A 26,559-nucleotide genomic window follows, 5' to 3' on the forward strand; every position below is an offset into this window, starting at 1 on the left:
TTATCCATTTTATACATATTAGTGCATATATGTCAATCCCAATCTCCCAATTCATCACACCACCACCATCCCCCACCATAAGTGGCATCTTTTTTCTTTTTTTTTTTTTTTTTGCGGTACGCGGGCCTCTAACTGTTGTGGCCTCTCCCGTTGTGGAGCACAGGCTCCGGACGCGCAGGCTCATCAGCCATGGCTCACGGGCCCAGCCACTCCGCGGCATGTGGGATCTTCCCGGACCAGGGCACGAACCCGTGTCCCCTGCATCGGCAGGCGGACTCTCAACCACTGCGCCACCAGGGAAGCCCATAAGTGGCATCTTTTGATGGACAAAAGTTTTTACTTTAACGAAGGTCAATTTGCCAGTATTTTTTTTAATGATTAATGCTTTTAGTATCTTGTCTAAGAAAACTCTGCCCATGCCAAGGACACAAAAATATTTTCCTACATTTTATTTCCATATGCTTTATGGTTTTAGCCTTTATGTTTAGGTCCACATATGTTTATGATCCACGTCTGAATTAATTTTGGGGTAATATGTGAGATGGGGTTAAGGCTCATTTTTTTCCCATATGCTATCCACTTATTCCAGCACCATTTATTAAAAACACTATCTTTTTCTCAACAGATTGCTTTGCCACCTTTGTTGAAAATCAAATTGTAATAGAATGGGCTATTTCTGGCTCTCTACTGCACTCTACTGATCTATTTTTCTAGCCTATGCCAGCACCACACTTTCTTGATCATGTAGCTTTATATCAAGTATTGAAGTCAGATCATGGGGTGCTTTAACTTTGTTCTTTTTCAATATTGCTTTGGATATTGTAGATTCTTTGCATTTCGATATGAATTTTAGAAACAGATTATTCACTTTTACCCAAAAAAGGCCTGCTGGGATTACAGACCAATTTGGAAAGCAGTGACAGCCTAATATTGAGTCTTTATATCCATGAACACAGTATTTCTCCACTAACTTAGACCTGCTTTAATTACTCTAAGCAATGTTTTATAGTTTTCAGCAAAAAGATCTTGTACTTCTATTGCTAAGTTTATCTCTAAGAAGATTTTTTTTTTTTTTTTTTTGCGGTACGCGGGCCTCTCACTGCTGTGGTCTCTCCCGTTGCGGAGCACAGGCTCTGGACGCGCAGGCTCAGCGGCCATGGCTTACGGGCCTAGCCGCTCCGCAGCATGTGAGATCTTCCCAGACCGGGGCACAAACCCGTGTCCCCTGCATCGGCAGGTGGACTCTCAACCACTGCGCCACCAGGGAAGCCCAGAAGATTTTTTTTAATTGAAGTATAGTTGTTGTATAATATTATATAAAGTTAAGATGATTTTTGAAGCTATTGTAAATAAAATCTTTATTTCACTTACCAATTGCTTGCTTCTGGTATGGGAAAGCAATCAATTTTTTATATATTAACTGTATATATTACAACTTAAATTCATTATTATAGTTGTAATGACTGTTTTGTACATTCCCTAGGATTTTTCTATATAAACAATCATGTTCTCTATAAATAGTTTTACTTCTTTCCACTTTCTAGGATTGTCTGTGGTACACATCCTTGCCTTGTTTCTCATTTGATTGTAGAGGGAAAGAGTTCAACATTTTACTACTAAATATGATGCTAGCTGCAGATTTTTCATAGGCCACTTTGATCAAATTGATAAAGTTCCTTTCTATTCCTAATTTGTTTAGAGTTTTCATCAGTAATGAGTATTGATTTTGCCAAGTACTTTCTCTGCATATGCTGAAATAATCATATGGTTTTTCTCCTCTATTCTGTTAATGTGGTGAATTACAGTGATTGATTTTCTAGTATTAGACTAATCTCGCATTTCTGGGTTAAATCCAACTTTGTCAAATACACCATTAGATTATCTTTGCTAATATTTTATTAATGATTTTTACACCTATGTTCAGAAGGGATAATGGTCTCCAGTTTTCTTTTATTATAATGCCTTTGTCAGATTCTGGTATAACAATTATGCCAGCCTCCTAAAACTGGCTGTGAAGTGTTCCTGCCTCCTCTATTTTCTACAAGAGTTTGTGTAAGATTGGTGTTATTTCACTAATAAAACTATCTGGGGTCTGGAGGCTTTTCTTTAGGATTTTTTGCCTATACGTTAATAAATAAGATTGGCCTATGTACTTTTTCTTCTCAGATTGTCCTTGTCAGTTTTGGCTTCATGGTTATACTATCCTCATAAAATGTGCTAGGAAAGTGTGTCCTCTTTTTCTATTTTCTGAAACAACCTATGTAACACTGGGAATATCATTCTTTGAACCTACATGACAGTTCTGGCTTCTTGAATAGTTTAAATAGATAACATGAGGTGGATTTATATTTGGGGGCAATAACCATAAACAAAAATTCTATAAAATGCGTCTCTGAATCCTCTTTAAACAAGGAAATGCATCCATGGAAATCCATCCCTTCTGCATTCCTTACCCACTTCTCGCACCTACACAAAAGCCTACATTTGCAAGATGGATGCCCAGGGTTCCAGATCAGTACATTCTGTGCCAAGCTTTCCAGTACCATACAGACAGGCCTAAGGAAAGGAGAAGAAGAACTGGTCTCCAATCAGATAAAGGTAGTCCAAGGAACAATGATTTCCCAGTCCTCCCTTTCCCAGAGAATATTCATAGCAGGCTGAGGAAGAAAGCTGCATAATCAGGAAATTTGGCTGAGGTAAGAAGACCATTCATTTAGGCAAATAACCATAAATTCTCTGACTCGTCACTTACTCTTAGAAAGTAGGATGGTAATATCTGACAATACATTACAACATCAGGTGAAGCCTGTCCCATCCAACCTTCTCTGACCTACTAGTTATCTCTGGACTCACGATGTGCTGATTAGCATTCTGAACACATTCAAGTCTATCCCACCTTGAGATAAGAAAAATATTTCCCTTAATTACTACATACCCCTCTTCAACCACTGCCTTATCAATTCTTTTTTCCCTTCACGGTCACACTTCTTGAATGAGTTGTCTACATTCACTGTCTCCAATGTCTCACCTTCTATTTTCTTCACACACTGCAGATATCCCGAGACCTTACCACCCCATTTAAGCCATTCTTGCCAGGTTACCAATGGTCTCTATGTAAAGAACCTTTGCTGCATTTTTAGTCTACCTTTTCGTTTTTGGGCTTGACTGCTCAGCAGCATCTGACAGTATTATTCATTCTTCTGTTTCGAATGACTTTTCTATCCACGAAATCACACTCCCCTGTTTTACCTCTTATCACTACTTAAACAACTTCCTTCATCTTAGATGCTCAAATGCTGATTGTCCTTAAAGCTCTCCCTGGAAACTCCTCTCTACACACATTTTACAGATGATGCCAATATTTGTATCTTCATCCCAGATCTCTCTCCACTATACAGTTGTATATAGTTTTATATACAACTACCTTGTCCTTAATATGTCTGAAAACTCAACTTATCTTTCTATGCAAACTTGCTCCTTCTCTGTTTTCCATTTCAGTGATGGTACCACCAAACTCAGAGTCATTCTTGATTCTTCACTTTCTCTCACACTACACATCCAATTATTCATCAAGCCTTGCCAGTTTTACCTCCAAAATATCTACCTTTAGTCAATTTCACTTTACTTCCACTGCTATGTCTCCTAGTCCAAGCCAGCATCATCCTGTAACATTCTCCTAACCGACCTCACTTTAGTTTTGTTCCCCTTGATTCTTAATGTTATATCAATGTAAATATCATGTAATAAGTATCTATTTTCTAAGTGGTAATATATGAGTTTAACAAAACAAATAATGCAGTCAAAAAGATCTTTTTAAAATGCAGAACTGACTGGGTGATTTCTCTTCTTAAAAACCCTTAATAACCCTTAATGGATAAAGTCTAAAATCCTTCCTATAGCCTATAGGGCACTGCCTAGCTGCTACTGCCTTCCTCTCTAGCATCATTTGCATAATTCTCCAGGCTTGTTGGAGTTTTGATCTTTTAGACACACCATACTCTCTCTCTCACCCTCAGGGTTTCACAGCTATTGTTCTCTCTGTCTTTTCCTTTGCTCTTTTTATACATTCTTGGACCTTAGCTTAAACCTCATTTCCTCTGAGATTTCCCTATACACAGTTTCCCCAGCCTACCTCTATTTAATTCCAACACTTTACTACAATTAGTTGCTTAATTGTCTGTTTTCTGAGACTGACTGTTAGCTGGAGGAGGAGAGATCATTCTTGCTCACAATGGCATTACTAGCACCCAGCACAATACCTGGCCTAGTAAGTACCAAATGAACGTTTGATGAATAAATCAGTGAATCAGTAACGTAAGTAAATGGTACTTACTATTATCACTGTCATCATTATAAGGCTCACATAGGGTCTTGCTCATTTGGAGTCATATTGATGAAAACTGTCAACTGCAATTAGGTCAGCAAAAGAGGCTTTACTAGAGAAAGGATATACTCTGCTATCACTTATATTATTTACTGACAGTCTTCAGGATGGTAGCTATTATTCCACTGTTTGTTTTTGTTTTGTTTTGTTTTTTTAAAGCTCTCAGGAGAGGGAAACAAACAAACAAACAAAACAAAACAAAACCATTACCTACCAAGGAAATCCACTTTTATACCATTTACTAAGTGGCCTTAAAAGGACCATTATTCCCGAATACAAGCTTTTCCTCCGCTCTGGCAGCAAGCATTCTGCTGGGATGCACAAAAACCTCCCTTTCCTGTGTAGCAAATGTACCATTACAACTGCTCTGGGCATTATGGCGTTTTAGCTCCACTTATTTACACTTGGGTGTGAGTGTATCTTGAGGTCAGGAACCAAGGGGAAATCAACGTATATGTAGCTATGGTGCACCTATGAAACTCTAATGTATTTCACTCCTCTTGTTCCATTAAATTCAGATGTCCTCACCCTGAGAACAGGTTCCAATGACAAAATATTTACATTATACAATCATATTAAGAAACATGGAAAAGAGCACAAAATTTTAAGTTAAGAAAACTAGGTTCATGTTATGGCTCAATAACATATAACTTCTGTGGCCTGGGATTTCACCTACCTCTAAAGCTCAGATATAGTACTTATAAAGGTCAAATAAAATAATGTATACAAAAGTATTTTATTCTATAAATTGTGACACAGATGATATGTGTTATTCTCATATGAGTTTGAAGAACACTAAAAAGAGGCTGATGATCCTAACAGGATATTTCTACATGGCATAAAGAACTCAGGGCTCAGAGTCAAAAAAATATTTAAACACAGTTCTACTATTTACTCTGCTCATAAATCCTGGTCAGTCATTAAAAGCCTTTCTAAATCTTATTTTTCTTATCTGCACACCTGAGATAAAAATACCTATTTTGCCTATATCATAAAAGTTATTCCAAGGCTACAATAAGAAAACACATTTAAAAGCTTAAGGTTTTCATAAAAAAGATGCTCCATATCATATGTCATCAGGGAAATGCAAATCAAAATAATGAGACAGCACTACACACCTATAAGAATGGACAAAATCTGGAACACTACAACACCAAATGCTGGTTAGGATATGGAGCAACAGGAACTCTTATTCACTGCTGGTGGGAATGCAAAATGGTACAGCCACTTTGGAAGACAGTTTGGCAACTCCTTACGAAACTAAACATACTCTTATTTTATGACCCAGCAATTGCACTAGGAGCTGAAAACTCATGTCCACACAAAAACTTGCACACAGATGTTTGTAGCAGTTTTATTTATAATTGCTAAAACTTGGAAACAATCAAGGTGTCCTTCAGTAGATAAACAAATAAACTGTGGTATATCTAGACAATGGAATATTATTCAGCACTAAAAAGAAATGAGCTATTGAGCCATGAAAAGGCATGAAGGAAAATTAAATGCATATTACTAAATGAAAGAAACCAATCTGAAAAGACTACATACTGTATGATTACAACTATATGATGTTCTAGAAAAGGTAAAACTATGGACACAGTAAAATGATCAGTGGTTGCCAGGGGTGGGGGCACGGGGAGATGAACTGGCAGACCACAGAGGATTTTTAGAGCAGTGAAAATACTGTGTACAATATTATAATTATGGATATGTCATTACACATTTGTCCCAACCCACAGAATATATAACACCAAGAGTGAATCCTAAAGTAAACTAAGGCCTTTGGGTGATTATGATGTGTCAATGTAGGTTCATCCTTGGTTAAAAAAAAGTACCATTCTGGTGAATGATACTGATAATGGGGGAGGCTATGCATGTGCGGGGGCAAGGAGTATATGAGAAATATCTGACCTTCCTCTCAAATTTGCTGTAAACCTAAAATTGCTCTAAAAACAAAATACGGTCTTTAACCACCCCCCCGCAAAGAAGCTTAGGACTTGACAGTTTGGATTATCATTAATAATAATAAGTTGCATTTTTCTAATCTGACCCACCTCTAACAAGGTTTAAACGCTAATGGATGAATTGCTGACTCTGCTCCCAAAACTCAAGGATATATTGTTTAGAGTCTCTAAAATTTTTATTACCGTGTTGGATCCCTCAAGTTGACATATTTTGACACTGTCTGCCGAAAATGATATATCTCTCTTTTCTTGAACTATATTCTGAAGCTGCAAAGAAAGCTGTACATACTAAATTCTAGAGAAATAACCCCTCACTCCCTTTCACTTGTCCACAAAACAAACTTCTAAAGGTATTACATACAAAATAAGATGGTGCTCTTCACATGAGGAATCACTATCTATATGCATTACTCATTATTCACAATGACTAAACCCATAAAATATTTCCAAAGAAACGACAAAGGCCAAGTGTCTAAAGGCAACAACCACTACCCCCACAAGTAAATATGCAAGCCAAGAGTCACAAGGCTTATGTTTGTCCTTTATATCAATAGCCACCAGCATGGAGATGACTGGGGGTTAAAACTATCTCTGCCTGAGACAGCTCCCAAACTGAGTCTCCCTCACCACATTTTCTATTTGAATTCTCACTTATATTTATTTATTCATTCAGTCATTCATTCACTCCTCTTCCACTGAGTAGCTGCACTCTTCCCAGAAAAGGAAATTAACAGCCTTTAAGAAACATAACTCAATCTTCCACTCCACTGGAAGTGGACAGAGGGTTGGGCTTTGGAGACAACTTCTCAACTAACATATAAAAGCAAGGCAGGGGTTGGGAGGTGGGGGCATTCTCCACAACTGAAAGACTAGATATCTCTTTACAGAACTTGTAATTAAACCCATATAGTGTGCCTAACATAAATAACACTGTTTGAGGTGAGAGGAGGAGTAGAGAACAACACTCTAGGGCCCACTCAGAATCCACTGCTGATGAAAATACCATCCTATACTTCGGTGACCAACTGGATGAAAGAAGACAACAAATACTTTTTTACTCTTATTGAAATACACTATAAATACAGAAAAATGCACATAAGCATACAACTCAAATTTTCACAAACTGAACACACTAGTGTAACCAACAGCCAGATTTTTAAAAAATGAATTATTACCATCAATCCAGAAGCATCCTCATGTCCCTTCCTCCAGTCACTACCTACACTCCCCAGGAAAACCATCTTCTTGATTTCTAAACTTTATAGGTCAGTTTTGCCGTTTTGTCATTTTCTTTACACGGAATATAGAGTATATACTCTTCTCTGTCTAGCACTCGTGTTCAACATATGCCCAATTCGAGTCCCAGAAGGCAAAAAGTAAATGCAGATGTTAACAATATCTGAAGAGATAATGGCTAAGAAATTCCCAAAACTGATAATAGAAATGAATACACAATATATAGGAAGCAAAATGTACCCCAAGTAGGATTAATTTTTAAAAAATCTAGACCAGGTAAATGATAATAATATTGAAAAACACCAGGGACTTCCCTGGTGGCACAGTAGTTAAAAGAGTCCATCTGCCAATGTAGGGGACACGGGTCCGAGCCCTGGTCTGGGAAGGTCCCACATGCTGCGGAGCAACTAAGCCTGTGTGCCACAACTACTGAGCCTGTGTGCCACAGCTACTGAAGCCCGGGCACCTAGAGCCTGTGCTCCACAACAAGAGAAGCCAGCACAATGAGAAGCCCGCGCACCGCAACAAAGAGTAGCCCCTGCTTGCCGCAACTAGAGAAAGCCCACGCGCAGCAACGAAGACCCAACGCAGCCAAAATAAATAACTAATTTTTTTAAAAAAGAAAGGAAAACACCAAAGACAAAAATAAATCTTAAGAGACAGAAAATAAGATCCATAACCTTCAATGGAATGACAATTAGAGTATCAATATATTTCTCAATAGCAATGATGGAAACCAAAAGATAGCTGAATAATATGTGCAAGTCTGAGAGAAAATGACTATCAACACAAAATTGTGTACCTATACAAACCATCTTTCAAGGTCAAAAGTATTTAAAACAGACATTTAAATAAATATAAGTATTTACTACTAACATAACTATACTAATGTTAAATGACATACTTTAGGAAGAAGAAAAATGATCCCAGGAGGAAAGTCTAAGACCCAAAAATGAATATTGACCAAGAAAACTAGCAAAGATACATAAATCTCAGTTAAGTACTGACTGTATAAAATAACAATAGAAATATCCAACTTGTGGAATTTTTTAAAATACTGGACAAAAATAGCATGTACGTTTGGAGGGGGTGATGAGAAGGTAGGAGTCCTTGTGTTGTTCAGGAGGGGGGTTAAAATCTGAATTTGTTCTAATTCACCAGTAGAGTTGGAAAAATCAAATAAGAACACAAGCCAAAAAACTCTATCAATATTTTTAAATGGAAAAGAAGAAAAGGAGCTGTAAGGCATGGAAATGCAGGACATGGAATGTAAGAAATAATATGGCAGAAACAGTTCATAACAAATGTAAATAGACAAATTCACCAGTTTGCCCGGGGGTCGGGGTAGTGGTAACTTACTGATTGCCATTTGCAACAGATACCCCAAAAGCAAAACTACATTGGAATGGTTGGGATAGTTGGTCTTAGAAAAACTAACAAAACAGATCTCAAATGATATAGAAAGGAAACACATCAAACTAGTAGATCAACTTATTAAAAGAAAAGCAAAGAATCAAGGGAACAGATATCTTCAAGACATTAGAAAAAGAAAAGGAGGAAAGCTAAGAAAGACAGAGGTCTTTAGTTGAGACATATATATTGCAAACTCAAATACTTTCAGAGGCCAGTAAGGTAATATATTTCATCAAATCTGAAAAAACTACTAATTTCAAGGGATGTCATTATTTTAGGTATTAGAAAAAAAATTGTAAGCAAAACAAAATAACCACTGCCAGTTAAAGTATAACACACCATCAAAAGTAACATACTATAACTTCAGAGCTGTTAAAAAGTAAAAAGATGAGAGTCTTAGAAATGATAAAATACAGTAAATGTATGAAGCTACAAAATATAAAATGAGAAAGGATTGGTGAGGCCTGTATTGGTCAATTTTTCTTAAAATCTCCAAAAGTAGTTAAATAAAACACATCTACAGGAAGTGTTTCATAGTCCTCCAAATTGTGATCTTCACACAGGAGAATACAAGAATTTAATTCAGAGATGATAAGGGGTTGTAATTTTAGAATATCGTAAGATTTCTAGGTGAAACAACTCCACCTATAAAAATATGCACTGCTTAGGGAAAATATGCTGTTAAAAAAGAGCAAAGAGAACTCTAAAGATCTGAAGCTGCTTCGATTATCCTTTTCTGCAAAGATGTTGAAATTATCCATGATGACATTAGTTGCTACATGGGGATGATGACCAGAGGTTGATAGGTAAAGAAAGGAGAGAACAACATTCAAGAATGGGAAACTTCTGGAGAAGATAAATGAATATGGAAAAAATAATCCAAAAAAATGTGGTTTGGCTGTAACATAGGAGTAAACTATAGAGCACAGAGGAAAAATAGGAAGTATACAGATAAATCACTCAATTTTTAAAGCCATTTAATTTACTGATATGAAGAAAATATTCATCAGCTTGGTGCTTTGTGACCACCTAGAGGGGTGGGATAGGGAGGGTGGGAGGGAGATGCAAGAGGGAGAGGATATGGGGATATATGTATACATATAGCTGATTCACTTTGTTATACAGCAGAAACTAACACTGTAAAGCAATTATACTCCAATAAAGATGTTAAAAAAAAAGAGAGAAGAAGAAAATATTCAGTGGTGCTAAGAATTGAAGAGTACAAATTGCAATTTTTCTTATTTTATCAAACTTCCCACAAAAAGAATAACGGGGACTTCCCCGGCGGTCCAATGGTTCAGATTCTGCCTTCCAATGCAGGAGGTGCGGGTCCTATCCCTGGTCAGGGAACTAAGATCCCACATGCCTCGCGGTGTGGCTAAAAATTAAAAAACAAAAACAAACAAACAAACAAAAATGAAATTTAGAGCATCAGGAGGAAATCATTAGGTTACATGCTTATACATATGTCGTGATCTTTTTAAAAATGAAATAACTTTCAAAAAGAATGTTTGAAATCTAGCTGGTTCTTGAAGTTTGTTTTTAATAAATATTATATACACATTCCTTTTTTTTTAATTTTCTGTTTTATTTATTTATTTTTGCATTTTGGCCGCGACGTGCAGCATGCGTGATCTAGTTCCCTGACCCTGCATTGGGAGCACAGAGTCTTAACCAATGGACCACCAGGGAAGTCCCCAAGATTTTGTTTTTAAGGACTAAAATCTAACCTGAATTGCATCTTGTACAGTGATCATAATTTATTAGGACAGTCATAATTTTCAAAATTAAAAAAAAAATCCCAAGAATGCTTTGTCAACAGTACTTCCCAGTAGGCACTGTGCTGTCATATGTTCTCCAAAATAATAATTAAGTACCCCTGAATGATGGCACTTTTAAGCACTTTCTCTTTTCAACATAAAAGGCAGAAAAGCAGAGAAGAAACATTGCACAGTTTTTGCCTGAAGGCAATAATTTTATCAGCAGAGCATATCCTCAGTTCAGAATCTGGGCTCTCTATACAATGAAGACCAATTACTTTGTCTGCCTTATAGGCAAATACTTACTTAATGTAGAAATGATGGCGCTAAGAGAGTTGATAATAAGAGTTTGTTTATGGTGGTCTGGTGACCCTTCAAAGTTAAAATAATCTCCCATAAAGTTGACTGGGAAATAGGGCAAATATAAAAGCACCTTCTTCCATTCACAAAGGACTGCAGTCTCAAATATCTCACACTGCAGATGCTCCAAAAGTAGCAGTAGGATGAGAGCCAATTTTTACCATATGGAAGACCCAAACCTCAACTGCTCTTCAAGTAAAATGATGTCGTCAATCCCTACACAGGATGGAGACTCCTCCAGTTTTAAGGAAACATGCTCACAGAATCTCCCAGAGGTCTAAAAGGACCCAGGGATGCTGTAGTGTGTGAATGTGCAGGTTGAAACCACTACAGATCTTTTTCTAATAAGTAGGAAGCCAGTTTGAAAAAGAAGAGAGAAGCAGAGAAGCTGAGAAGCTGAGCAAAAGACTCTAGATTACCCAACTCTGAAACCCATCCAACCTATGGATACACCTGAAAATGCAGATAACACCTACTTGTCATCAACGTCATAATGATTGACTGAGATAATGTATAGTCTAACAATATAGGAAACAAAACAGGCACACAATGAATGCACTATTTACTATACTGATACCTCCCAGGAAACCTAGCAAAGAAAGCTGGGTGATCAAAGTAGGGTGTATCTCGGCTGATTTTCTGGAAAACTTTTAGGAAGTCTAACTTATTCACCAAAAAGCTATTAGTAAGGCCCAGATATTCATTTGGATTTTCATCTTCTAATCTGAGGTAACCCAGTAGATTATCTGTACTACTGGGTACACTTTAGCTTTTGTGTTTATGTACACAAATCTAAAACCAACTTTCAAAGTTTTACGTTAACAATTTACCTGTTTAAAACAAATAATCTAAACTTCTGCTTTTCAAGCATTACTTCTATTTCAGCATGTTCCAATGCAGCCTTCTGGAGAATAAACTTGAAAGTAAAAAAAAAAATGGGGTGTAAAAAAGAGGCTGTATGAAAACACTTTCCAGTGCTATGTAATCTGGCAATTTGGAACTCCTGCTGGATAGAAACAAAGACTTGAAAGGAAGGGGCATCAGTAAACAGGGTAGTAGATACTAGAGACTGACTCAGTCACTAGGGAGAAAATATTTAATTGATTTAGCACAAAACAGGCACAATAACTAAAAATATTTCCCATTCAACAAATAGAATTCCCTTTCTGAATCCTGGAAACTAAAGAGAAATAAAGAGATAAATAGGCAATGCAATTAAATGTGCTTACAGAGCCGGCCATTTTCTATTAACAGCTACTTGAACACACAACACTATTTATCAGAGGTCTTCTGAGTACTTTATAACAATTTCACAAAATACTCCCAGGAAATCAAATGACAAATCTCATGGAACCAATTGTACTAACAGAAGAAATTAAAATAAGGCTTTGACTTTGAAAGCCCAGTCATCCTGGACAACTGCTGAAGATGCAGTGGGTGCTCCCAGTAGGCTCTGAATGTTTTCAATGCCATTAACTAGAAGCACAAATAAGAAGAGCTACAAATATCATTTGTTTAAATTTTACCAATCCTATACATTTTCTTTCTGAGCACTTTAAAGAAACCAAAACAATGTTAATTCAGGATGATTAAAAAGACCCTAGGTGCTTTGTCAAAAAGTGCTTTACAAATGTCAAACAAACAAAATAAAAACAAGAGAAATAGCTATATTTCATGACAAGAACTTCACAGGTTGACTGATTAGCTCAGCGTTTTATACTGAAATCTTTACTATGTCAATCCTTTAAAACGTTCGATGATGAACTAAATGAAGCTGGTTTGTTCTTTATTAATAAGATTAAGTCAGGATGATCTACTTTACAAAGCATAAAAAAATTAATTATCAAATTTAAAAGAGTTGTAGTATGTACTGTTTTAGTGCTAAAGGTACTCATTAAAACTCAGTTGAAGGATGTCTACCAGTCTATTTCCCCCTCATTGTTATATTTTACTTACCTCTTCATGTACCAAATTATCCAAGACTTAAGGAGGAGAGGGCTTCCAAAACAGGTGTCAGATACATGGCCATCACATATGGCTATATTGTATGTATGTATGCAAAGTGATAATTTAGAAAAGTTCATAAAACTATGTGTAGGGTCACACATATATGTGAATTAATTAAGGGAGGGATGGGTTGGGAGACAGGCACAGTGGTCAGGAACAGAATATGTTTACTGTAAACAATCTGTCAGCAATAATGTCTGGTGTCCAAAATTAGGTGTGCATCCTGCATAGGTCTGATTTATTCTCCACTCAATATAATATAAGTAAACCCAAGCAGCACGTTTTTTCTATCAAAGTAGAAAGGTCTTAGATGATTTCTCTAATTATAACTACACATAATATAGAGGAACTTAGTACCATTCTACCCTGCCTCAAATGAATTAAATAAAATTTAAGCTATCTGTTCAGTACATTTTCAATAGGCAGCAAGAGGAAGGAGATCAGTAAAAAGGCTTTCTGTTACTCACCTGTAACCCTCTCCTTTGTAGAATACTGGAATCATCCATAATAGACAGCAGACCAAAAAAACGCCACTCTCCAGTTAGTCAACCACTAGTGCCTACTTGCATATCGCTGGGTAAAGAGGCAAACAAGCCCGCTCTCCATGCTGTGCCCACTGCTCCACTAAACCAGCTCTCTCTCAGTCCAGCGTGAGTACACAATCACTGCCTAACACCAGAGCCACGTCTTTCTTCACAGCAGTCCAGATAGATCTCATCTGAATCACCATCAAAAAAGGGGGAAATTTTTCATATTTGTTTTTCTCTTGCATACATACCCCTTTGGTTGAAAATATCTGAAGTACCAAGAAAAGGACAAAGATCCCGGAAAAAAATTCCAATCTTTAACATCCTGACTTCACTGCTTATTAAAAAGGTTTGGCAAACAAAACAAGAGAGTCTCCACCTACAGCTACTAAGCTTATAAAATCCATGTCACGTCTTCCTTTCCAAAAACAAAACCACGTCACATACATTTTTTAAAAAGATAATTCTTCAGAAATACAGAGAAAAACACATTATTCTGGCGCTATATTTTAAGCTTAGGCTGATATAAAACCAGTTATTGTTTTGACTAAGTCGGCAAAATTCCTTTCATCCTTTGTATAGACAAAGCAAATGTCAGATTCTTTCAATACTGTGACAGGCTCTTTTGTTTCTTTATCTCTAGATACGCTGGTCTTCACTTCTTGGACAGTCACGAAAGCCTCTTTCTTCAGGAGCTTAGGTCATTGCTAAGGTCGGCTTCCCTGTTCTTTTATGTCCTGGAGGGGGCTTGTACACGTTTGGTAAGTTCTGAGCATGGACGAATTCATTCATCTATTCATTGCTGATAGTACTGTCACAGGAAAAGCTCCCCATTCCATCAGACTTCTAAAAGGGCACAGCATGAAAAAGTCTAGTTTTACCCAGACTTTAATAATCTCAGAATCGTTTCTTTGGTCACTGGTTGTCATTTTCAAAGCAAGACTTCAGCCAAGTTTACAGATGCTTCTAGACTCTTAATTTATATATTTATAACATATACATATATATATATATATATAGAGAGAGAGAGAGAGAGAGAGAGAGAGAGAGAGGGAGAGTGAAAGGTTAGCTCTCATGATGTGATTTTGTCACTTAAACATCCCATAAGCAATGTTTCAAACTTTCCAATTTTATAGTAATTGCCAGAATCCTAGTAAACACAGGGGAAAGAAAACCAAGGCAAGTTAGTGATTTTTCTAGTAAGTCACAAAAGAACTGTTAGCAAAGGCAGCACTATATTCTTAGGAAGAGGGTTAAATACATTATCTACCAATTCACAATCACTGTTCTTCAAACTATAGGACATGCACAAATTATTCACTCTCCAAAGAATTTCAGAAGATATTAATCCAAATTTCCTAATTTGACAAATAAAGTTATGTATAAAGCACCCTGAATCAGGCTGTTGTACTCTCTAAGGAGTAAATATAGCAATAACTATAGGACAGATTCAGTCTGCACCTAACAAGGAGAAAAGGCTGCCCCTCCTATAATTATGGCAGCTGCACCAAACAGTCTGGGGCTTGAAGGAAGGTCTATTTACAAAATCTTTTTCTGGTCTTCTTACAACTGACTCTAGTCACAAGAGCTAGCCACACTGCTGAAAACTGCACACAAAGCAGAATCCATCTCTCTTTCATTCAGCAAAAACCTTCTAATCTTTAGCACAACCAGTGTGGTCTTTCATTGTGAGAGCTAATAAATCCACATCTCCATGGACTCCTTCCATCTGCTGCTTTAAACAACTAATGGACGGATTATGTCTATGGGGAAAACAAACACAAGACCTGAACAGACAGCTGATTTGCATAGGGTGTGTTATCTACTGTATGAGTATCTACAAAGTCACAGGATTTTAAAGCTACAGAGCCTCTATCAAAATAGATTTTATTAACTAAAACACATACATCAGCAGAGAGGAAGTAGGAGTGAGCCTCTCATCTATCTATCCCTGTAGAAATAGAAATGGTATATTCTGATAAACTGTTCAGGCCAGACATTCAAAATTCAAACTCTTCATTCATTTACTAATTCAGGAATCATTTATTATGCCAAGCATTGAGATGGGCAGTAGGGAAAGATTACCAAGATTAACATTACCCATAAACTAATAATTCCATTCTAGAAGAGCTCAAGTCCAATGGGGAAGCCAAATAAACAAGTAATTATGATACAACGTGGGAATTATGACAAAGAGGACTCAATTCATTACATTGGGAAATCTACAAAAAAGGCTTCCAGTGCCAAGTGCCATCTGGTTACTGAAACAAACCTTACAGGATTATCAGACCTTGGCCGTTACCTAAAGTATGCATAGCTTAAAAATCTTTAACCAGTCCTCACTAACCAAAAAATTAGTAACAAACTCCTTCCCTTGGCATTCAAGGCACGCTATAATATAGGAACAATAGATTTCATCTCCACCACTACCTTGCTGTAACCTTAGCCTTCCAATGAGAAAGAACAATGCACTGCTTCCTGAATACATACCATCCTCCTTCTTCTCTATCTCATATTCTTTGTGGTTAAACAGGAATACAATCATACACCTTATCGGACTGTTGAATAACTTAAACAACATATACCAGTGCTTCTTAAACTTTTTCAATATTTCTAATGACAGTGTAGAATGCACCCTGCCCAAAATTTCCTGCCATAAGCTGGCTTCTTTAAAGTCTCATGTTTTGTTCTTAAAATTCATACCAATTTTGCATTCTTCTCTCTAATCTAATAAACTTTCATTTTTAATACTAAAATAATATCTACAAATGCTGATTAAATTGTAGGAGACTGAAGAAGAGTAACCAGAGAGATGGGAGGAAAATCAAGACTGCTAATGCTATCAAAGAAGCCAGGAAAAGAGTGTTCAGGGAGGGCTGAACAGTAACAAATGCTGCCAAGAGACCCATCTCTAAAGAAAACCCCTGAATTTACTGACTTGGAAGTCATTGGTATCCTCTGTAAGAAGAGTTTCAGGGGTAGACAGGTGAGAGGAGCAGAAGCCCTCTCACAGAGTGCTTCTGTGAGTGAGCAGGAAATGAGTAAATAAAGATGGCAGATCTTGACAACTCTTCCACCTTCCACTTAACTCTTTTCTATCCTTCACAGCCAAATCTCTTTAAAGAAGTTATTCTTGAAAAGGAATGGACAGGATTCAGGGCATTTACAGAAATAGGAGGAGGACTATTTCTTCCATTGTAACAGAAGAAAAAGCAGGTATAGGTAACGAAATATCTGTTAATCTTAGTGGTAAAGAAGCTAACAAAGTTTCCAAATTATAGCTGTTTTCTCTGTGAAATAAGAAAGAAATCAGCAAAGAGATTGGAAATTTGAGAAAAGCAAAGAGAATCTGAAAGAGATAATGTAGAGAACAAGAAGATGAGTTAAAGAAAAAGGACTGGCAAGCAATGTTGAGAACTGACTGACAGACATTATTCATCATAATTTTATAGGGCCAGCTACCAATCTGCTCCATGTGTGGCTTTCTTCAGTAAACTACAGTAACACAAAGGCAAACGTTTTTTTACCAGACGAATTTACCAGATGGATGGACAAAAAATGGGGCAAAAGACTTACGACACTGACGGAAGAGCTAAAGAGTTAATGGACCACAGAATCTAAGCTAAAAGATTAAAGGACAGGAAGAAATTAGAATGATCTAATAGAGATGCTGATAAGCCTAAGCACTGTTATACTCTAAGAATAATTAAATGAGGGAACTGAAAATCTATCAGGTCATGGTGAGGAGGTTATCCAGCATTATGACGTTAGTAGATATTCCAAGGCACAGAGTATAGTCCTGAAGAGGGTACATAAGTGGACTATAAATGATGATGATGATGAAGTTAATTTAAGTAACTGTGATGCCAGGATCCTTCCCTGTGGAAGGATCCACACGGTCGCTGTGGATAACTGTAGGAGTTGGGAGGAGTAGGAAGACTTATGCCTGACGATAGTATCTAACATAAAAGGGGAGGAATAATTGGGAGGTTAGTAAATACAGTGGCCAGGAATGGAAGGGCTTAGACATAAGGACTGCTAAGAAAAATTACCCTAACAGTTCATACTGAATCCTGCTTCAAATAAAGTTGATTTATAAACAGTCGTCATAATATAATCCAAATCCCGTATTTTATTCCTGGATAAATTAGGACCCAAGAAGGGGATATAACCTGTTCAGAAACTGTATACTAGGAACTTGAACTCACGTTTCTGCTAGAACATGCAGCTTTAACTAAATAGAACAATGGAGGAAGGTTTCCTGTCCTAGGAAGGATGAATAGAACATTTTCATCAACTTCTCTACTATACATTAATTTGGTGTTAAAAAGACCATTTGGCAATGACTAGGTAGAAACTAGGACATCTGCAGAAATAAATAAAATTAAATACATAAATTCTCAGAATAGGTTGCATCCATGCATGTTCTCAACAAATATCATCCTTTCATTTATCCGAATGTGAGTAAAATATCTTATGATTAACCCAATGTGGAAAGCTATAAGGAGCTTTATATGGTAAACAAGCCAGATAAGCCCAACAAGAAAATTAACTCTTGTTGTAAAACCCAAGTCCTGAAGGTAGTCTCAGAGGAGACCTTTCTCCACCAGGCATGCAGCACTGCATGCAACACAAAGCACAGAACCTGGAATCTCTTCGGTTCATGATAGGTCCTCAACAAAGGATTCTTTTTAATTTGCTGCTTAAATGGAAACTCAGTCAAATAAAATTCCTTCAAAATAGGCCTTTTTATACAGGAAAAATATGCTCCTCAAGGTAAAAAGAATGATTTTACTGATATCCCCTGTTTTACAATATGCATGGGTTTACAGTTAAGATTCTCCACTCAAACCTTATAGGAAATCACTGTCATTATTTGAAAATAAAAAGTTAAATAAACCAGCTGAAACTTGCTTGATTTCTACATTTTCATTTTACTGTATCCTATAAATGCACTTTATTTTGTTCCCAAGATGCCCATACATCTGAGGGACCTTTCTGTTTGGAGTTTTGTGCCCCTTTTGAAAAACAGTCCATTAATTGTGTTTGCCAGAAGCAGTCTCAGTCCCTCAGCGCAGGTAATTTATTTCATGTGGGTCTGAAAATTAAGAGGTCAAATGGGGGGAAAAAGTGGGCTGAAACTGCAAAAATTACTGTCATTTAAAAAAATCTGGGGCTTCCCTGGTGGCGCAGTGGTTGAGAGTCCGCCTGCTGATGCAGGGGACACGGGTTCGTGCCCCTATCTGGGAAGATCCCACATGCCGCGGAGCAGCTGGGCCCGTGAGCCATGGCCGCTGAGCCTGCGCGTCCAGAGCCTGTGCTCCGCAACGGGAGAGGCCACAACAGTGAGAGGCCCGCGTACCGCAAAAAAAAAAAAAAAAAAATCTAGGCAAAAGTTATAAGCAATCACAGAGCGGAAAATCAATTAACATCATTTTTATGTCTTTTGCTTACTACAATGTAAATTTTACACAATCAAAACAGAAAACTTTCCTACAATTTTCAAAAGCAGAAAATCACTTCTGTATTCCTTTGTATTCCGCTTTTAGAAGTTCTGTTTTCCCTGTTATTTTTTAAAGGATAAAACTAAAAGTCTATACATACTCACATTCCAACAGACATGCCACAAGACAAAGGATTCCTTTCAATCCAAACACTGACATAAATAATTCAAAACTTTTAGAGAAACTAGAAATCCTATCACTAAATTCTAATTCCTAAAATACATATATCTCCCTTGCCTTAAAGGCCTAGATGACTTAAAATTAAAATGATTTTCCCTGTGAAAACTGCCCAAAGTAATTAAGTTAGTGTAAAATCAAAGCTAGAAAATCAATGATTTAAAAAATAAAAACATAACAGACAGCATATGCATTGACCTCCAGCCCCTCTTGAGATTCCAAAACCCTCTTTAACAACTGATATAGAAAGCAGACAAAAAATCAGTAAGGACCAAAAAAACACTGAACAACACTATCAACCAATGTGACTTAAATGACATTTGTAGAGCACTAACACAACAGTGGCAGAACACACATTCTTTTCAAGTGCACATCAAAACATTTACCAAGGTAGACCATATTCAACACTATAAAACATGAGTCAATAAATTTTAAGACTTAAGTCATATATGTGACTGACCACAATGGAAATAACCTAGAAAATAATAACAAAAGAGATATGCAAAAATCCTCTAATATTTGAAAACTAAATAACATACCCATGACTAACTCATCATTCAAAGAAATTAAAAAGAAAACTAGAAAGTAATTTGAACTGAGTGAAAATAAAAAAACACACATCAAAGATGTGTAGGATATAGCTAAAGCTTTAGTATACAGAGAGAAATGTTTACCACTAATCACCTATATTAGAAAAGAAATGACCTCAGCTTCCACCTCAAGAAACTAGAAAGAGTAAATAAAATCCAGAGTAAGCAGAGAAAAAAATAATAAAGATGAGAGCATAGAGTAGAAAACATACGTATAGACATACATACATACATAAATTCAGTAATAAGAGAAATCAGTTAAACAAAAGCTAGATCTTGAGAAAATGAATAAATCACTATTCAGACTGTTAGAGAAAAATGAAGGAAAAAATTACCAAGATCAGGATGAGAGATTTATAATTTGATACCAATAAATTATACAATTTAGATGAAATGGATAAACTGCTTAAAGGACATAAAATACCAAATCTCCCTCAAGAAATATAGAAAGTATTGGGACTTCCCTCAAGAAATATAGAAAGCATTGGGACTTCCCTCAAGAAATATAGAAAATATTGGGACTTCCTTGGTGGTCCAGTGGTTAAGACTCTGCACTTCCAATGCAGGGGGCACGGGTTCAATGCCTGGTTGGGAAACTAAGATTCCACAGGATGCATGGCATGGCCAAAAAAAAAAAAGAAATATAGAAAGTATGAATATACATATCCCTATATCTAGTAAAGCAACTGAACTTTTAGTTTAAAAATATTCCTACAAATAAAAGTACAGATCCAGGTGGCTTCACGACTAAATTCTACCAAGCATTTAAAAAAACAAATTCTACAAAAACTCTTTCCAAATATTGAAAATGAGGGACTACTTACCAACACATTCTATAATATCAGCATTATCTTGACTCCAAAACCAGGCAAAAGACATTACAAGAAAAGAAAACTACAGACCATATATATCCCTTATGAAAATAAATGTAATAATTTAGCAAATCATATCCAGCAATATATTAAAAAGACAATACATTGTGACCAAGTGGGGTTTATGCCAGGAATGCAAGGTTGGCTTAACATTTAAAAGTCAACCAATGAAAAAAAGCAATATAACTCTCCAGATTACCACACTAAAAAAGAAAAACCTTATCATCTCGACACATGCATAAAAAGCATTTGACAAAATACATCATCCATTCCTGTTAAAACTCTCAGCAAGCTGGGAAAAGAAGGGAACTTCCTCAACTTGATAGAGAGCATCTACAACAAACCTAAAGTTAGCACTGTACTTAACAGTGAAAGACTGAAAGCTTTCCTCCTAAGATAAGAAACAAGGCAATAATGCCTGCTTATCACTTCTATTCAACACCGCACTGGCACTTCTAGCCATTGCAATAAAGCAAAGAAAAAATAAATAAATGGGATCTGCATCTAACTTGGAAAGGATAAAAAATAAAACTATCTTTATTCACAGATGACATGATCATCTACACAAAAGAATCTAACATAATGAACAAAAAAAGCTACTATAACTGAAAAGTGAGTTTAACAAGGTTGTAGGATACATGATCAATATTGAGAAATCCACTGTATTTCTATACACTGACAACAAGCAATCAGAAACTGAAAATTGTAAAGCAATTACATTTTACAATAGCATCAAAACATACGAAAAACTTAGGTCTAAATCTGACAAGAGATGCACAAGGCCTGTACACCAAAAACTGCAAAACATTACCCAGAAACAAAGAAGATTTATATAATGGAAATACTGTGTTCATAGATCACAAGACTCAATAATGTTAAGATGTCAATTCTCTTCTAATTGATCTGTAGATTCAATGCAGTCCTAATCAAAATCCTAGCAGGTTTTGGGGCTTTTGGGGTTTGGGTTTTGTTTCGCTTTGTTTTGTTTGTTTTTTTTTTAGAAATTTACAAGTTGATTCTAAAATTCAAATGGAAATGCAAAGGACCTAGAATTGCCAAATCAACTATAAGAAAGAACAAAGTTGTAGGTCTTATACTACCTGGCTTTCAGACTTATTATAAAGCTACAATAATTAAACAGTGTGATACTGGCATCAAGACAGACAAACAGATCAGTGGAACAGAATAAAGATCTGGGAAGAGGCCCACACATATATGGTCCATTGATTTTTGACAAAGGTGCAAAGCAATTTAGTAAAAAAAGGACAGTCCTTTCAACAGCGTTGGAACAACCGATGTCGACAAGCAAAAAAGTATGAACATAAATCCATATCTCACATTATATATTAAAATTAACTCAAAATAAATCATAGACCTAGACATAAAACCTATAAGCTTTAGGTTGGTCTGCCATATTGCTGAAAGTTCTCTATTTACTCTTTAACACTGGCATTCTGACATCCATCCCTACACTCCTCATTTTAAGATACCCTATTGCATGAGTTATTTTTATAAGGAGCATAAATTACCTTCAAACACTGTTTAATCTAATGAGTAATAATGTGAGCAGCCAAAACAGTTCAAATAGCTTAAGTTAAAATCTTATTTACTAATTAGTTTAATTAATTAAAATACCTATTAAAATATTCATCTTACAGAATGGTTCTAAGTCTTTAAAATCCCAAGCTTAACCAAAGTAAGTGTCATACATAGTTGGTGTTGCAAAATGTTCAAAATAAGGAAGACTCAAAGATAGGGGCTTCCCGGGTGGCGCAGTGGTTGAGAGTCCACCTGCCGATGCAGGGGACACGGGTTCGTGCCCCGGTCCGGGAAGATCCCACATGCCGCGGAGCGGCTGGGCCCGTGAGCCATGGCCGCTGAGCCTGCGTGTCCGGAGCCTGTGCTCCGCAACGGGAGAGGCCACAACAGTGAGAGGCCCGCGTACCGCCAAAAAAAAAAAAAGATAGTTTGCACTGTTCATTATAAAGAACAAAATCTCCCATCACTTCTGATCTGTCCTTCCACCAAGCAGAGCTGTCAGGATATTAGTGAACAAGGCAAAACTCAGAAATCCTCAAGCATGCCATGATAGTCTGCATAAACAGATTATTTTACTAAAATGCCTTTAATATATAAAATTCAAAAGCTCCCCAAATCCAGAGTAAGATCCTATACTAGTTTCCAAATGTAAAGATGCAACAAAACAAGTTAAGAATTTTTTTCAAATAAACAAGTAAATACATACATACATACACACCGTTAAACGCCATGAAGAAAACAATGTGTGATGGGGGAGGAATAATGACATTTGAGATAAAACTTGAAAGAGAGACTCAGTCATGAAAAGATCAGGCTAAAGTGCATAATAGCTATAGGGATAATAACCTGCAAAGGCTTTGTGGTGGGAACAAGCTTGCAATGTCCATTATGTAGAAAGAAGACTAACACTGTTGGAATATAGTAAGAAGGGGTTTGCTGCATAAGATGAGTTCAGAGAAGTAGGCAGGGACCAGATCATATAGTAACTTGGTAGGCCATGATAAGGAGTTTAGAGTTTATTGTTTGTATAATGGGAAGCCACTGGGTAATTTTAAGCAAGGGAATGACATAATCTGATATACATTTTTTTTAATGTACTACTTTCTTAAAAAATTGCTTAAAATTTTTCTTAATGTACTGACTACTTTGTGGAGAATGATTTGTAAAGAGGTCAAGGGAATGCAGAGAAATCACATAAGAAGCTACTGGAACAGTTCAGACTCGAGAAGTGGGGACTTGTACTAGGGGTTCTAGCAATTAGGCTTGGCAGGCAGGGTGGAGAGAAGGCAAATACACAGATTCAGAGTGTATTCCATACAGAGAGCCAACTAGACTAGCTCTTGGACTGAACATGAGGTGGAAAAATAAAACAATCAAGGATGCCATCTTTTACCAAGATTGTGGCACCATTTATAAGATGAAGAATACTAGAGAAGGAACAAGTCTATCACTTGACATGTTAAAATTCCATTCTCCTAACTAATTTGCTTCTAAAGAGTTATAAAGGTTCCCTACATTCCACCCTCACTAGTAACAACCTTCAAATTGGTGAAGGTTGGACCTCGACCACCACTTTCTTCTTGAGAAGAGTATTACTTTCTAACTCTTCCATATGTAAAACCGCAGTCTAGAGAGCTGACTGACAAAGTTCGAGCACAGGTTCGAGCCCTGGTCTGGGAAAATCCCACATGCCGCGGAGCAACTAAGCCTGTGTTAGGTGCTTCTGAATGAAGAAAGGTGGGAAATACTTTGTGAGCTTCCTAAGCATCAGAGTGAAAACGTGAAGAAACTGTCTTTCTAGCAGTGTGAGCTCTTAAATAAACTGTATAGCCTTTTACATTACTAAATGAAATCATCTTCTTTTCCGCTTTCAAAGACTCAAGCCCATGCCAAGAGCAGAAAAACATACATAACTAGAATTTTATACAATATTTAAACCCATTTATACTCACTCTATCATTTGGAATTTTTATCCAATGAAATCTGGTTTTGAGGGGGAAAAAATCCCTACCTTTTTACACTTTTACATGATGTCTTGACTCCTCCCTAGATTCATTCTCTAACTTCTGAACACTGCCTCTAAGGACTGAAAACATCTTCATTAAGAAAAAAAAAAGCTGCCTATACAGAGATAAACTAATTAGAAAATTCCAGTCAGTAGCAAATACCAATATTATCATAATCACATAACCTTGTCCAACTGATGCCAAGGAATGTTCTGAAACTCTCTTGAAATAATAGAATAATAGGAAAAGTACACTTTGTATAGGCATTTGTGATATAACAGAGAAACCACTGGAATCAGAAACAAAAGAATCCCAATCCATTACTTGTTAACAATAATCATCTTGAGTGATATATTCATACTACCTCACAGCTTCTTCATTTATAAAGCAGAGTTAATAATACAGTATGCCGGCTTTCCTGGTGGCACAGTGGTTAAGAATCCGCCTGCCAATGCAGGGGACACGGGTTCGAGCCCTGGTCCGGGAAGATCCCACACGCCGCGGAGCAACTAAGCCTGTGTGCTACAACTACTGAAGCCCATGCGCCTAGAGCCTGTGCTCTGCAACAAGAGAAGCCACCACAGTGAGATGCCCGCACACCACAACGAAGAGTAGCCCCCACTCACCGCAACTAGAGAAAGCCCATGCACAGCAACGAAGACCCAACGCAGCCAAAAATAAATAAATAAAATAAATAAAATTTTTTAAATAAATAAATAACATAGTGTGGCAAAAATTACAAGAGTTTTAATATCTAATAACTTAGAGAAATGCAAGAAAACAGGTATATTCACATATTGCTGGTAGAAAATAAACTGTTAAAAACAATAATACCTATTAAAATAAAATATGCATATAACCTTTGATCCAGCAACTCCATTTTAGAGGATCTATTCTAGAGAGAGGGAAGCGTCAACATTTAAGAATATATGAAGATGGATATTTATTACAGCATGTTTAATATCTGCCAGGAGAGGAAAAGATGAAAAAACATTGTATAGGGATTTTCAGAAGTCCCTTAAAACCTTGAGTTTCCCACATCTCAGTGGTTCCCAAACTCTGCTGCACATTACAATCAACCTGAGCTTTCGAAAATCCTGATCCCCAGGTCACATCCCACACCAATTATATTTGAATGTCTGAGATCAGGAGCCAGGTGTCAGTGTTTTGAAGATTCCCAGATAATTTCGATGTGCAGCAAAGTTTGGGAACCAATACCACAACTGTTAAAAAAGAAGTCTACTGTTCTGAGGTCCCTCCCTGTTTAGGATTGCCAGGTTTAGCAAATAAAAATACAGAATGTCCAGTTAAATTTATCCTGCTCTAACATTCAATTTTTTGTCTGGTTTTGGATGAGGAAAGGGAGTTGTCAGACAACACTGAAGGAGAGGTTTCTCTATAATTTCTCAACAAAAGTGGTTCAAGTGAAACCAAGAGAGAAACTTCCCAAATATAGTAATTACAAAATAATAAGAAACATCATCAGAGAGATTAACAGCATTCATTCTACAAAAAGAGAGATCTGGATTCAAACCATACTTCTATCATGAACCATCTGTGTGAACTTGGGCAAGCTACCCACTTTTAAGCCTCCACTTCCTCAATTTATACATTGATTGAGTAATCATGTCTATTTCATAGGGTTGGTATAAGGATTAAATAAAGCTAATCCATTTCAAATACTCAGCATAGTCCCCAGCACACAGGATGCATTCAACAAATGTTATTATTTTTAATCATGCAGTAAATGAGCCCTTCAAAATGGGCCCTGCTATAAAAAACGCTAGTTGATGTGGAAATACTAGTTAATATCTCCCACAAATTACTTCTATGGGAAGGATATGACTATTCTTTAGCTAATCTCTGATTATTTACTTAAGTAGGCAAGTACCAAGTAGAATAACATCATGTATGAATCTAAAAGAGTTTTTTTAATGCATTTTAAGCACAAAGAGGATTTTGCATCCTATGTTCAAAGTATTATTCTTTTCTCCATGAAACTAATATCCTAAAATGCCAATGAGCCATGCTTCTCACTGACATCAATAATTGTGCTGCTGAAGGAAGACAGCTGAGGCCCTTTAATACAATGCAGCTAACACACTGCCATCATAAGCTTATAATGAGAACTACTATTGTTCAGAATGATAAGGCTAGATCAGATGCCCATCAATTCCTTTAATAGGCACAATACAGCAATTTACATTTGCATTCATAATC

General features: G+C 36.6%; 1 protein-coding gene across 10 annotated transcripts in view; it reads right to left on the reverse strand.

The window, feature by feature from the left end:
- Nucleotides 1-26,559, reverse strand: part of MAST2 (microtubule associated serine/threonine kinase 2) — a 201,344-nt gene that overhangs the window by 126,522 nt on the left and 48,263 nt on the right. The window contains exon 1 of one of the 10 annotated variants that reach the window (XM_033416478.2): nucleotides 13,592-13,947. The exons of the other annotated variants lie outside the window; for them this stretch is intronic. Within the exon in view, the coding sequence (XP_033272369.1) occupies nucleotides 13,592-13,630 (39 nt within the window). The 5' untranslated portion in view covers nucleotides 13,631-13,947. Of the gene's footprint in view, nucleotides 1-13,591; nucleotides 13,948-26,559 lie in introns of those variants that run through there. 10 annotated transcript variants of the gene reach the window in all.

Source organism: Orcinus orca, chromosome 1 (genome assembly GCF_937001465.1).
Source record: "Orcinus orca chromosome 1, mOrcOrc1.1, whole genome shotgun sequence".
In the NCBI taxonomy this organism is placed as follows: Eukaryota; Metazoa; Chordata; class Mammalia; order Artiodactyla; family Delphinidae; genus Orcinus; species Orcinus orca.